At 42.3% G+C, this 15,570-nt stretch overlaps 1 protein-coding gene across 3 annotated transcripts in view; it reads right to left on the bottom strand.

Annotated features, from left to right (window-relative positions):
* Window positions 1-15,570, bottom strand: part of cemip (cell migration inducing hyaluronidase 1) — a 227,616-nt gene that overhangs the window by 84,111 nt on the left and 127,935 nt on the right. For all 3 annotated transcript variants that reach the window (XM_059639312.1, XM_059639311.1, XM_059639313.1), the window contains exons 8-11: window positions 14,995-15,090; window positions 9,314-9,435; window positions 4,239-4,386; window positions 54-245 (exon numbers count right to left, since the gene is read on the bottom strand). In XM_059639312.1, coding sequence (XP_059495295.1) covers window positions 54-245; window positions 4,239-4,386; window positions 9,314-9,435; window positions 14,995-15,090 — 558 coding nt within the window. The remainder of the gene's footprint in view (window positions 1-53; window positions 246-4,238; window positions 4,387-9,313; window positions 9,436-14,994; window positions 15,091-15,570) is intronic.

Genomic DNA, 15,570 nt, shown 5'->3' with positions numbered 1-15,570 from the left:
AGGTAGGATTTCCTTGAAGCAAGTCAATTACATCAATTAAAACAACATCATACCTTGGATTTTGACCTGGTTAGGTTTGCATTCTGGACAGTGCAGGAGTTGGAATTCCTCTGTCTGATGCATAGAATAATCTGTGCTGGCAACAAAAATGACATCACCAGGCTTCCAAGTTGTGGCGTCATCCACTAGTTGCAGAATTGTGCTATTAACATGTGTGTCTATGGTAATGGTCACCTTGGGCCGCACTGAAAGAAGAGAATTCAATGTTTAAGTTTGTAAATATTAAACAGCATCTCCTGCCAATTCTTCAATCTTCATAAGAAAAGGACCATAAACAGTCTTATATGGAACAGCTGTTACTGGGATTAAAAGAAGAAAAACATCTAAAACAAATTCTTTTGCATTCTTGAAAGTTTTGGATTGGATTTTCCTCTTTGTTCAAGGATCAACAACATATTTTAATTGCCTTCATTTTAAATAAAACCCAATGAAAATGAAGATGCGGTAATCTCTTAAACAGGCGATTTTATGTAACACCATTTTAGTAACTGGAACAGTAAACAAGAACATTCTCCACATGACAATGAACTCACGAAAAAGATTTGGTAACACTCTCAATAGTTAACTGACCACTCACTCAGTGTGAATGACTGAATGATAAAATGACCAAATGTCTCTGCAGAATATGCATCATGGATGGGATTAAGTCAAAGATCAAGACTATGAGGTCAGCAACTGCTGATTGCCACCAGTAGTAACCCAATGCACCACCTGAAAAGAAATTAGTCCATCCAATGATCAATAAAAGGCAAAGTTCATTTTATTTTCAGGTTTAGTTTCTTCACCAATGAGACCTTCCCAATCCCTTTTACATGGATGTTTACATCCCATTAATCTAGCCAACGTTAAACCAGGCAAAGTGTTTCTAGGAGAGATAACAGAAAACTGCAGATGCTGGAGAATCCAAGATGACAAAGTGTGATAACAAGATTTTTTTTCTGATGAAGGGTCTAGGCCCGAAGCGTCAGCTTTCCTGCTCCTAAGATGCTGTTTGGCATGCTGTGTTTGGCCAGCTCTACACTTTGTTATCTCAAAGTGTTCCTATGCAGTCAGTGTGCACTAAACCCACTGATTACAGCAGGGCTAATAGAGGCAGAAGAATTGCCAATAGATAAGGTAGTGAGAAATGGTATTATGCAATAGCCAAAGACTTCAGCTCCTCTGTTACATATTAATGAGATATTTTCAGTAGATCTTTTGAATGTGGTTCAATCTGAGGTGTAATTATTGTTTTACAAGTTCTTCAATGGTGCCAAATGTTTTTCACTCAACAAATCTTGAGCAGACAATAGAAAGTGGTTTCCCTGGAGGCTACTATAATGTATCATTATGCAAATTCCAGACCGGGGATGTGTTGTGCTAATATTTTCACAGGAACAGATTGAACCATATCTCTGGTTAACAGGCAGAACATAAGAAAATACAAAAAAGGAACCATTTGGCCACTCAAACCTGCTCCACCATCCTATAAGGTCATATATGATTGATCCTTAAGTCTTCTGTGTAGCTTCATAACCATTGGCCCCCTTATAGATCAAAAATCTGTCTAACTTGGGCTTGAAGATATTCAATGATCTAGACTACATTACTCTCTGGTATAGAGAATTTCAAAGATTAACTGAGAGAAGAAAATGCTTCTCATCTCTATTTTAATTGGGATCTCCCTTATTTTTACACTGTGTCCAAAAATTCTAGGTTTCCCCCAAAAAGGGAAACATTCTCTCATGCCCCTGAGGACCTTAACTATTCCAATAAAAATCACCTGTAATTCTTCTAAACTGCAATGTGCATATGCCCAAACTGCTCAATGTTTCCACAAAAAAAGCCTTTCATCCCCAGAATTAACTTCATAAACCTTTCTGAATCACCTCCAAAGAAAATACATTTCTCCTTCAGCAAGGAAACAGAAATTGTATACAATACTGATAGGTAGCAGAAAAATAAATAGCTTCGGGTACAATCGAATAGAGGAGGAACTAACATTTATGAACTCATATGTATATATTACGTGTAAGCAAATACTTCCAGAAAAGCAACTAAAAGATATTCAAATTGTATCAGTGATAATGGGCACTGCAGACACTGGAGACTCCAAGATAACAAAGTGTGGAGCTGGATGAACACAGCAGGCCAAGCAGCATCTCAGGACCACAAAAGCTGACGTTTCGGGCCTAGGCCCTTCATCAGAGAGCATCTGATGAAGGGTCTAGGCCTGAAACATCAGCTTCTGCGCTCCTGAGATGCTGCTTGGCCTGCTGTGTTCATCCAGCTCCACACTTTGTTATCTTATAAAAGATATTCAAATCCCGGGTAGAGGAGTCCAAAACTAGAGGTTATACGTTTAAGTTGACAAAGGAAAGATTTAAAAGGGGCCTAAGGGGCAACATTTTCACACCAAGCGTGGTGTGTGTGGAATGAGCTGCCAGAAGAAGTGGAGGAGGTTGGTACAATTACAACTTTCAAAAGGCACCTAAATAAGTAAATGCATAGAAAGGGTTTAGTGGGATATGGGCCAAATCCTGGCAAATGGGACTAGATTAATTTAGGATACCTGGTCAGCATGGACGAATTGGATTGAAGGGCCTGTTTCTGTGCTGTACAACTTTATAACTATACATCCTCAAAGGATTGACAAAATCTGCATGAAAGATTAAAGTGAGTAGCTTCTTTGGGGCTGTCCCCTGGCACTAGATTTTCTCAATATCAATGCAGAGATCTGGAGAATGATGGAGGCCATTGGCAGGAGAAATTTGCAGTAGGAGTCAACCTGTTTGAATAATGTGACTGATCTCCATGGTGATATAGAGAGTTTCACAGTTAGATTCCTGTCTCCATTTGAATTTGGTGAACTGAAAGTGAATTATGTCTGCTGCTGTTTCTGAGATGGACAATATCACGACAGGGACTGGCTATAAGACACAAGTGTGATGAGTAAAGTTTACAGTAAGCTGGTGTGATGTGGATTGGATTACAGAAGGAAAGTGTTTTCATTGGTGTTCACAGAAAGAAGTATCTTACAGCTTTACTGGATTTCCTATTGCACTGCACAATCAAAACATGGACTTCGAGATCAATACACTGAGACAAAGGAAAATGTTAGGAGATTGAAGGTCACAAGATCAGGAATGGAACTGAAATTCAAGGTCAGGCATTTCAATCCTGCTACTACTCAGTCTCCTTTAAACCTTACCCATTAAATGGGTAAAGCTTGAGTTTTTAAAGGCGGCTCAACACTGATTCAGTCATTGTTAACATATAGTTCTAATGTGCAAACCCAAAGACAAGGCACATTCATTTCAGAAAGGTGGACACAGTATGCACAGGGATTGGGTGCATAGCTGACTGAGCCCCAGAATCTAGGTGAGAAGATAACGAGGTGGGAGGCATCCCAGGAAAGACAGGTCACAAGGAAAAGTGCATGCATAAACAAGATGGCAGGCGGCAATGGGTAACTTCTGCCACAGCACCACCCAGTGGCCAGAAACCAGACATTACAGTGTGACAAACAAATGTTGACAGTGCCATTAAATGGCCTAGAAATGTTGGTAAGCAAGTTTAAATCTCCCACATTACTTGGCCTGGAGCTACTCAATGACATTGTGAAACAGTGCCACTGAATGGCCAGTAAGGGCTGTGAAGCCAATAAAGGCAGTATCCATAATAGTAAAGATTCTCAAGTCCCGATGGTGGAATTGGGAACTGACAGCAATTTCAACTCACTGATCTGAGCAGGAAATTGTAATAGGTTTCCTGCCAGCAAAACCTAACCCCTTCAATCCAGTGGGACAGAAATCGAAGCCAGACACTTGTTTAAATTTGTTTATGACTTAATTATTTCTCAGAGGATAGAGTCATAGAGTTATACAACATGGCGACAGACCCTTTGGTCCAACTCATCCATGCCAACTGGATATCCTAAACTGATCTAGTGTCATTTGAGCTCAATCCTTTAAACCTTTCCTATTCATGTACCCATCTAAATATCTTTTCCATGTCATAATTATTTGATTGGGTAATATACAAATGCTCCACTAACTGTAACCCAGAGGTGGGTTTAATATAGGTATGCCAAATGATCATTTGAGAAGGTTGCTCACAATAATTACTAAGTTCTAAATAAATATGTCCAAGACATGACTTAGTTACCAGTGAAGAGATATACATAGAACAGAACAGACCTGGTTTACCACAAAGAAAGCGCACTTTGTAGTTCTGGCAGATTCCATTAGCTTGATCCTTATTTCGACATACAAATCCATAGTCTTGATCATGCATGTGGAACACTTCTCCTGTACGACTGGCTGGGATTCCATTAACAGTAACAACCTAAAACATAAACAGCACCTTAATAAATACATTTTAATCAAATGCCTGCAGGAAAGCTCCCATTCTCTTGTTCTGACTTTGGCAGAAACCTCAGAGCAATAGAGAATAGAATTGTTTCTCCAGGATTCCTACCAATGCTATATTGCAGTTACTGACAGACCGGGACAAAGCTGACTACACTTTACTGTCAAACAGAAACCCACAACATCAGCAAGCCATTCCTATTTTGATAATTTGATCTTGCAAATCGACATGGGGTGGGGGTAAAGGGGAGAGCTAGAGGTCAGGGTGGAGAGGGACAAGGGAGACTCATGTTTTGCTTCAGAAGCCTGTATATTGCGGGGCTAGAGGAGAGCACTCGAACCTCATATACCCAACAATAATGATTTAAATCTCCCACAATACCTGGCCTGGAGCGGCTCAATGACACTCTGAAACAGTGCCACTGAACGGCCAGTAAGGGTTGTGAAGCTAATAAAGGCAGTGTCCATAATAGTAAAGAATCTCAAGTCCTGATGATGGAATTGGGAACAGATAGCAATTTTAACTCATTGATCTGAGCAGGAAATGGTAATAGGTTTCCTGTCAGCAAACCCTAACCCCTTCAATCCAGTGGGACAGAAATCGAGGCCAGACAAGTGTTTAAATTCATTTATGACTTAATTATTTCTCAGAGGATCAAAACAAACCGCAGGCTCAGCAGCCAATTCTGTCACTTTGCCTGGTCTCAGCTCTGGCTCACGTGACTTTCTTTCCATTTCTTTCGTGCTCCCTGCTCAGATCCAAGAAGCAAGTAAATGCCTGACATTAAAAAAAATTCCTTGCCTGCCCTCTGAAGCAGCTCAAGGAGTTTGACGTGTTCCACAGTGGTGGTGAGGTTTGCTGGCAGAGAGGATATTTGGTCAAGCGGGAGGAGGTTGTGTGGAGAATCTGCTGCCTTCTCCCCACGTCCGAAAGGTTTGTGTCCCACTCCATGATTCATCGAAACCCTGCATTGAGCAATTAATTCCCAGTGACGAGTCCCATCCTTCCACCACTGGGATTAACCCAGCCCCGGGCGAGGAAGGAATGTGACACACAAACCCCCTGAAGGTTTGCTCCCCACCTCCCAGGCTTTGGTTAGAGTGGGTGCTCCATCAAGGACAATAGCACCAGAGTTGTGGGAGGGAACCCCCACGCCCAAATTATCAAAATAAGACTGGTTTGCTAATGATGTGGGTTTCTATTTGACAGTGAAGTGTAGTAACTGGCTGAAGTTTTAACCCAGTCTATCAGCCTATCAGCCTATCAGTCTAATGGCAGTGGCTTTCCAGTGGCACATACATAGGAACACAGAGCTGTAACCCATTCAGTCCCTTGAGCTTACTGTGCCTTTCAGTAAGTTCATCACTGATCTGATCGTGACCTTAACTCTGCTTTCCTGCCAATACTGATAGCCTTTAACTCCCTAGTTAACCAAGAATGTAGCTTACTCATGCCTTAAAAATATACAATGAGACCTCCTTTCCAACTCCAGTGCTCTCTGGAAAAAAGAATTTCATGTACTTACAGTATCTTCGAGTCTCTGCTTTAAACGGAAGACCATTTATTTCTAAACCACATTGTAATCTCTCTCTCAAGGGGAGGCATCCATTCAGAATCCACCTCGGTCTTTCCCAAAATCTTTGCCATTTCAATTAAATCTTCTCTCATTCCCCTGAACTGCAATGGAAACAGTTCCAGCGTGCCCAGCCTTTCCTCATAAGGTATACTTCTCACCTGAGGCGTCAGTCAAGTGAAACAACCCCGCATTGCTTCTAATGCTATTATGTCTTTTCTTAAATAAGATGACAAACACTGCATACAGTACTTCAGGTGGGATCTCACTGAGGCCGTGTACCACTGTAGCAAACCTCCCAACTTTTACATTCAATTCCCCCATGCAACAAACAGCAACATCCCATTCACATTCCTAATCACTTTACTGTACCTGTATGCTACTTCTGACATTCATCTACCAGGACATGGTGACTGAGTGGTTAGCACCAAGGACCCGGGTTTGCTTCCACTCTCTGTCAACTGTCTGTGTGGAGTTTGCACATTCTCCCCGTGTCTGTGTGGGTTTTCTCTAGGTGCTCCAGTTTCCTCCCACAGTCCAAAGATGTGCAAGGAAGGTAGATTGATCATGCTAAAATGCCCACAGTGTCAAGGGTGGGAAATACAGGGATAGGGTGAGAGATGGGATGCTCTTTGGGAGGGTTGGTGTGGACTTGATGGGCCAAATGGCTTGCTTCCACACTGTAGAGATTCTATGACAGGAGATCCCTCTGTACTACTACATTCCACAATTTCTCTCTATTGAAATATTATACTGCTTTTCTATTCATTCTGCCAATGTGAACAATGACACATTTTCCCCACAAATATTCTGTAATTTTTGTTTTTGGTCACCCACTTAACTTATCTACCTCCTTACATCTTATTCACAACTTACTTTCCTATTTCCCTCTGTGGCACCAACAAATTTACCTACCAGATATTTGATCCTTTCAGTAGTTAGGACTTCAGCACTGAGCCCTGTGGTTTTCTACTTGTTATATCTTGCCAACCCAAAAAGAAACTATTTATGCCTAATCTGTCTCCTGTGGGCCAATCAATCCTCTATCCATAATTCCCAACCCAACAGGTCACATTTTTCAGAATGCCCTTTGATAGGGTAACTTGTCAAATGCTTCTGGCAATCAAAGTATACCACATCTATCGGTTCTCCTTTATCTACCTTAATTGTCACTCCCACTACTAAAATAGGCAAACACAATTTCCCTTTTGCAAAACCATGCTGACTCTGCCTGATTGCATTCAGATTTTCTAAGCACTCTGCTTTAACTTCCTGACAAATTGATCCCAGCAGTTTTCCTAATGACAGATGTCAATCTAACTGGCCTGTAGTTGCTGGTTTTTTTTGTCTTCCCTCCTTTCTTGAATAGAAGTCTTGGGGGGTTGGGGATGGCATCACTGAAAGTGTCACAGAAGAAAAGGCATACCTGCAACTCCAGAGCACTTTCCCCTCCATCTAGCGAATTCACTTTAAAAATATGTTTTGAGTTTTACCCCTGCCAGCAGCTCCATTCTGAAGCATCCTCAAAGTTTCCTATCTGCCTGTATAGGGCCCTCTTCCTTCTATGGTGCTGCTGACGGTCTAAGCTCCTGGTGCTGAACTGGGCCAGAATCATTGGGAGCTTGCAACAGTGGCCATTTGTTCCACGTTTAGGGCCCCTGTTTTGTCTAGATATTAGGATCTGGAAGTCCAGTTAAGAGTGTGGAGAGTGTCAAGTTCCTCAGAGTGATGATAACCAACGACCTGTCCTGGACTTCCCACATAGATGCGACAGTCAAGAAGATACAACAACACGCCGTCTTCTTCAGGCAGCTCAGGAAATTTGGCATGTCCATAAGGTCTCTCACCAACTTCTACAGAGCACAATTGAAAGCATACTGTCTGGGTATATAACAGATGCACAACTGCTCTGCCCAGGACTTTCTGAAAACTACAGAAGGTGGTGTGCACAGCCCAGAACATGACAGAAGCCTACCTTCCATCCACGGACTCTGTTCACACAGCTCGCTGCCATGGAAAAGCGGCCAATATCAAAGACCCATGGCACCCTCATAATGACCTCCTACCACCTCTTCTGACAGGCAAAGGATATAGAAGCCTGAACACGTGCTCCAACAGATTCAGAAAGAGCTTCTTCCAGACCATTATTAGACTAATGAATGGACTCTCTAACCTCAAATAACGCTGGTCTTGCTAACGTTGATCTTGCAGAGCGCACAGCCTGTGCAAATTAACCTGTATGCCTTTGTCTAAGTCTTTTTGATCTGCCTGTACCTCTGGTAAACAAAGCTTTTCACTGTACTTTGGTACACGTGACAGCAAATGAATCAATCAGAAATCTGCTGGAAAATCCTAAGTCTCCTGTCAAAACCCACCTGCAGTTAAATTCAAGTCCTTTTTCTTAAAACAAAGGTTATAATACTGGACAGCAGTGAAATAAATGGCTGTATTCTCACAGCAAGATTCAGCTTAATGCAAACCTACTGTGGAGAATAATGACTTTCTCGGCATCTTCAGTCTCATTCAGAATTCACTGAAGATATCATGGCCAGAACCTTTAACTGGCCCAGTTCATAAACAGATATAACATTGTGGCTAATAAAATGTGAGGCTGGATGAACACAGCAGGCCAAGCAGCATCTCAGGAGCACAAAAGCTGACGTTTCGGGCCTAGACCCTTCATCAGAGAGGGGGATGGGGGGAGGGAACTGGAATAAATAGGGAGAGAGCCTCCCCCTCTCTCCCTATTTATTCCAGTTCCCTCCCCCCATCCCCCTCTCTGATGAAGGGTCTAGGCCCGAAACGTCAGCTTTTGTGCTCCTGAGATGCTGCTTGGCCTGCTGTGTTCATCCAGCCTCACATTTTATTATCTTGGAATCTCCAGCATCTGCAGTTCCCATTATCTCTGATAACATTGTGGCTGTTACTTTTGCACAGGACCAGAACTGTTTTTACTCAGGTTATTACTGCCTACACAAATATATCTCATTCAGGAACATAACATGATTGGGCGAGGGTGTTTCGCTAATTAAAATTGGTTTACCAATTAAAGCTTCAATCGAAAATGCTGCCCAGTGAATACAGTAACTCATTATTGAGGGGTAAACTTTTTAATTGTTAATGGCACATTGCTGTTTCCCTCCTCAGATGTGAAATGAACCTGCCGTATAGCTGTCCAGCTACCATTCAAAGAATTTGGACTCGCAGGGTACCGTCCTTGGTTTACCTGTGTATGGTTTGATGTCTTCAGGCATAGGCTTTGGTCTGCCTGCATAGTCAATGAAGCTTTACAGGGTACAGTCCTGAGGGTTAATCTGTATTCCTACTTACCTGAATATCGATTGGGCTCTCACAGATTTTCCCAGGAAATGCAACTCTCAAGTCAGACAGTTTTTCCCAGTCTCCCGATCCTTGCTCATTATCCCGGTTAAACCACTCAGTCCATTCTACATCTGCAGACAAGGAACATTGGTTTGTTGAAGGCAGTGGAATGAAGGACACTTTAATGGGTGAAATTTGACAAGAAGGGTGCTGAATGCTAAACAAATGCCTCTCCATTATATGAATCTCTAGGTTCTCTAATGTGCACTCGCCATTTGTGTTATTGCCATTAATGTAGAATCTTAGCCTCATTATAGCTTGAATTCTGGTCCAACCAGCTTTGAGCTGTTGTTTCCAGTCAAACTGAATCTAAAAAGACAACAATTTGAAGTATCATTCAGTACAACAATCACGAAACAGGCAGGACCACCTTAACAGTTCTCCTAGACAGCACAGGAACAGGCCCTTCGGCCCTCCAAGCCTGCGCTGATCAAGATCCTCTGTCTAACTGTCATCTATTTTCTAACGGTCTGTGTCCATTTGTTCCCTGCCCATCTATGTACCTGTCCAAATATATCTTAAAAGAAGCCAACGTGTCTGCGTCTACCACCTCCGCTGGCAACGCGTTCCAGGCACCCACAACCCTCCGTGTAAAGAACTTTCCACGCATATCTCCCTTAAACTTCCCTCCTCTCACTTTGAACTCATGACCCCTAGTAATTGAGTCCCCCACTCTGGGAAAAAGCTTTTTGTTATCCACCCTGTCTATACCCCTCATGATTTTGTAGACCTCAGTCAGGTCCCCCCTCAATCTCCGTCTTTCTAATGAAAATAATCCTAATCTACTCAACCTCTCTTCATAGTTAGCACCCTCCATACCAGGCAACATCCTGGTGAACCTCCTCTGCACCCTCTCCAAAGCATCCACATCCTTTTGGTAATGTGGCGACCAGAACTGCACACAGTACTCCAAATGTGGCTGAACCAAAGTCCTATACAACTGCAACACGACCTGCCAACTCTTGTACTCAATACCCCGCCCGATGAAGGAAAGCATGCCATATGCCTTCTTGACCACCCTACTGACCTGCGTTGTCAACTTCAGGGAACAATGGACCTGAACACCCAGATCTCTCTGTTCATCAATTTTCCCTAGGACTCTTCCATTTACTGTATAGTTCGCCCTTGAATTTGATCTTCCAAAATGCATCACCTCGCATTTGCCCGGATTGAACTCCATCTGCCATTTATCTGCCCAACTCTCCAGTCTATCTATATTCTGCTGTAATTTCTGACAGTCCCCTTCACTATCAGCTACTCCACCAATCTTTGTGTCATCAGCAAACTTGCTGATCAGACCACCTACACCTTCCTCCAGATCATTTACATATATCACAAACAACAGTGGTCCCAGCACAGATCCCTGTGGAACACCACTGGTTACAGGTCTCCAATTTGAGAAACTCCCTTCTACTACTACCCTCTGTCTCCTGTTGCCCAGCCAGTTTTTTATCCATCTAGCTAGCACACCCTGGACCCCATGTGACTTCACTTTCTCCATCAGCCTGCCATGGGGAACCTTATCAAACGCCTTACTGAAGTCCATGTATATGACATCTACAGCATTTCCCTCATCAATCAACTTTGTCACATCCTCAAAGAATTCTATTAAGTTGGTAAGACATAACCTTCCCTGTACAAAACCATGTTGCCTATCACTGATAAGCCCATGTTATTCCAAATGGGAATAGGTCCTATCCCTCAGTATCTACTCCAGTAGCTTCCCTACCACTGACGTCAGGCTCACCGGTCGATAATTACCTGGATTATCCTTGCTGCCCTTTTTAAACAAGGGGACAACATTAGCAAGTCTCCAGTCCTCTGGGACCTCACCCGTGTCTAAGGACACAGCAAAGATATCTGTTAGGGCCCCGGCTATTTCCTCTCTCGCTTCCCTCAGTAACCTGGGATAGATCCCATATGGACCTGGGGACTTGTCCACCTTAATGTCTTTTAGGATACGTAACACTTCCTCCTTCCTTATGTCAACTTGACCTAGACTAAGCAAACATCTATCCCTAACCTCAATATCCATCTTGTCCCTCTCCTTGATGAATACCGATGCAAAGTACTCGTTAAGAATGTCACCCATTTTCTCTGACTCAGCGCATAACTTTCCTTCTTTGTCCTTACGTGGGCCAATCCTTTCTCTAGTTACCCTCTTGCTCTTTATATATGAATAAAAGGCTTTGGGATTTTCCTTAACCATGTTTGCCAGCAATATCTCATGTCCTCTCTTAGCCCTCTTAATCCCTTTTTTCAGATTCGGTCTACATTCCCGATATTCTTGCAAAGCTTCGTCTGTCTTCAGTCGCCTAGACCTCTCATTTTGAAGTTTAGCGTACAATTTGTTAGCAGCTAATTGCTGCAATCCCCTTCATGCAAAGCTGCAAACTTTACTCATCAGGCCAAGGACTGAATGCCAATTCAATGCAAAACAAACCCAAAACCAGAAACAATCAAGATTGAAGTTGTTAAAATCCTTCAGCTTTGAAACAGCAAGAACCGAATTTCAAGAGAAAATTATGCCTGAGGTTTTGCAATGTGTTTTGCATTGTCAGAGAACGTTAAGATGAATGACATTGAGTTGAACATGCATCTGTAGCGTTTTAAGCCTAATAATTGTGTTTGCAGTCAGCAGTTTCTTTATAATCTCTGATTTTTTTCTTAAGACTAAGTGAAAAGTAGAAGCTGTATTTCTAAACATGAGCACGATTTTACACGAGCTGTTTGCTTTCTTGAACAGTACACCCAGCTGCCATTAGACAGTAAAGGAAAGGACGCCATTCAGCCTCTCAAGCTAGTTCTGCCAATCAGTTGGATCATGGACAATCTGTGCTTCAATCCCATTTGTTCCATATCCTATGACAGACTTTCCCAAAGATTAAACAATCTGTTTGCAATCTGAATAGAGCTGGCATCCACAGCACTTTTGAGAAAAATAACAGGTTCCCACTAACCATTGTAGGAAGGATTGTTTCGAATTTTACACACCTAAAAGTCCAGCTCAAATTTTTAAGTTCAAGTCGAGCTGTTCTTACAAGTTATATCCATAGCAGCTGTCGGCACCATTAGAAATTATTCACCTACTTGACACATAAGTAATAAACACTTTGTTTCTTGCATACTTGTTGGTTTGTTGTAATTTTAACTTCAAGTTAGCAGAAATTCCTACATCAACAATAGGTTTATTGCAGTGCTTTGAAGTAGCTCAACTATTATAAACACATCTCCACATATCCTCAGAACTCAGGCCTTTCTGGAAGTGAGCATTTCTTTCAGTTTTCAGAGGCTAAACTGTGGCTTAATCAATCAAGCACAATGAACACAGATCAGCAAACAGACTAACATAATATTAGAAACATATATATTTATGGATCTTGAGAATTGTAAATGGGAAGATTTGGATAATTCCTGGGTTGTAAAGGATTTATCTTGTATCTTTCTGAAACTCAGTAGCGAAAAGGCCAAAGAAATTGGGACTGTGTGCTATTTACATAAATTCAAAGTGACTTGAGGGAAGGGATCCAGAGATCAGTCGACTATACAAAAAGCAGGGAGGCATGTTGGCTCAGTGTCTAGCCCTGCTGCCTTACAGCAGTGGGGATCCACGTTCAGTTCCAGCTCAGGTGACTGTGGCTGTATGGATTTTCTCCAGGTGTTGCTTTACAAAGATGTACAGGCTAGGTGGATTTGCCACGGGAAATTGGGTGTGGGTGGCACGCTGTTCAGAGGGTTGGTGGGTTGGGTGGCCTGCTCCCACACTGCAGAGATTCTAAACAAGAACCCCAACATCACACAATTGGCAGTTTCTCCAAATCCTTAACTCTTCAAAATCAAAGCAGAGGAAACAAGTGAACGAACACTAGCACCAAAAGGAGCTGAGAGGCCTTAACGTTTGACAATGAGTTACTCAACAGATCTTCACTTGAACCCTCTCTCCTCAACCAACGGCTGAGGCTACATTATAAGCTGTGGCAGAACTAACAGTCTCGCCTATGAGTCAGGAAGATTCTAAAGTTTTCAAAGACTTTCAAATGTTCTTGTGGGGCCAGTGAGTTCTGTTTAATGAATAGTTTGGTGTGGCATGGAGCAGTCTCAGTTGTACAGAGTAGATGCAGTATGAGGTCACAGGCGTATGGGGTGAAATGAGTGTTGTGTGCATTGTTGAGGGGAGGTGAGTTGGTGGTAGGATGGTAGTTAATGGGAAATTGGAGCAATCTGATCAGTCAGGATCATACTCATCGGTGGAATAGGTCATGCAGCCTGCCCCTGTTCATGTGAAGGGTATAGTGTGGGGTATGTCATTGGCTTTGGGTGATATGGAAGCATATGGAGTTGAGTGGGGAATGGGGGTCTGTTACAGGATAGAATTAAGAATGGGGTTTATAGTGGGTGAGGGTACTTAGGGGCTGGGCCAATGGCTCAGTAAATAGATGCGGGCATTTAATTTAGATCTCTCGGCAATAATCTATGTCCGTCTTGGGCACCATGCCTGGCTCCAGGCTGTCCTTAACGAACCAACAATGCAAATAAGATCAGTAGGTACTGTGGGGCAAGAGGCAGATTGCAATATCCAAAATTCCCCTGACTCCCAATTCTGGCCTCATAGATGAAAATCCAGCCATGTGTGTACTATTGCTGTTACTGTTCAACTCATTTTTTAAAATAAGACCTCTTGGTATACAAGGTGAATTACCTTCTTAAGACTGCAGTCCTATAACTCTATTTATTCCCCTATCCCCAGTGTTCTCCTGCCACTTTTGTTCACATGTACGATGCTTATGTTTATTGTCAGTCTGGTCTCTATCACAATGGTTTGTTGAAATTTGGACATATTCGCCTGCATGCTTCCTCTTCTGATAAAAGTAATCACATTTCAAAAGTACATTTTCGGTGACCTCAGCAAAGTGCTCTACTATCGAAAATTGCAACAGTCAATTTGTGCATAGTAAGATCCCATAGCCAACAATGGGTTAAACTGGATAATTTGTTCTATTCATATTGATGAGATGTTTGCAGCAGCAGGGGAATGCCACTGCTCTTCTTTGAAAAGTACTTGAGGTCTTTTTGTATCTATATTTGGATACCTATGAGATGTCTCTAATGAAAGACAGCCCTGCAGTAATGCGGTGCTCCCACAGTACTCAGTCTAGGCAACGTGACCAATGCAGCACAAGGTGGACTTGGACCTACAACCTTCTGATTTAGAGATGAGATTGCTATCCAATGAGCCAAAGGCTGAGATCTAATGTACTCACAAACATTGTGCTTCACCACACCTCTGGCCAGCTGCCTATTAGAGCCATTGTACCTCACCATAAATCGAAACGATGCAGATAAAGGTTTTTTTTTTGTTTTGTTCCAGCCTCGGCCTTCCTCAGCTTTCAGTTTACCTCAGAAATCCAACCATATTTGGTGATCTGTTAGCTCAAGCATGGGAGAGGCATGTTGAGATCAAAAATCAGCCATGATCATATTGAATGGCGGAGCAGACTTGATGAGCCAAATGGCCCACTCTTACTCACATTTTCTAGACTATAATACATGAAATAATTCATGTTCTGTCATTGTCAAGGATGACGGGTTTGGTTCAGAAATAAAACAATATAACACCAAAATTATCTTACCTTGTACCCACTCACTTGTAGAACCAACAGTAAAGTGATTGCCATGAGGGGAGTGGAATAGTTTAAACACTTTTGCAGCAGCAGATCCTCTGGCTCCTGTGGAATTATCAACAAAATTAACTCAAAATTGTGTGTTTCGTTCTTTTACATATAACAACATTTTCCACTATGTAAGCTCTTCCAATTAAAACTTCAGTGACAAATAAATTCCTCCATGAAATTTCTTCACTAGATATTCTGGAGCCAAAAACCTTCAATGTCTGTGGACATTCTCCTTACATCTTACTATAACATTTCCATTTAGGCTACTCCTCCTAGAGCTATATTAAATTTGAGCCAAGTTGAAACAGCAGGTTAAAGGCTGAGATAATGGGAACTGCAGATGCTGGAGAATTCCAAGATAATAAAATGTGAGGCTGGATGAACACAGCAGGCCAAGCAGCATCTCAGGAGCACAAAAGCTGACGTTTCGGGCCTAGACCCTTCATCAGAGAGGGGTCTAGGCCCGAAACATCAGCTTTTGTGCTCCTGAGATGCTGCTTGGCCTGCTGTGTTCATCCAGCCTCACATTTTATT

Source organism: Stegostoma tigrinum, chromosome 33 (genome assembly GCF_030684315.1).
Source record: "Stegostoma tigrinum isolate sSteTig4 chromosome 33, sSteTig4.hap1, whole genome shotgun sequence".
Lineage (NCBI taxonomy): Eukaryota > Metazoa > Chordata > Chondrichthyes > Orectolobiformes > Stegostomatidae > Stegostoma > Stegostoma tigrinum.
The sequence above is the reverse complement of the archived record's forward strand: the minus strand, read 5'-3'. Positions and strand labels throughout refer to the sequence as shown.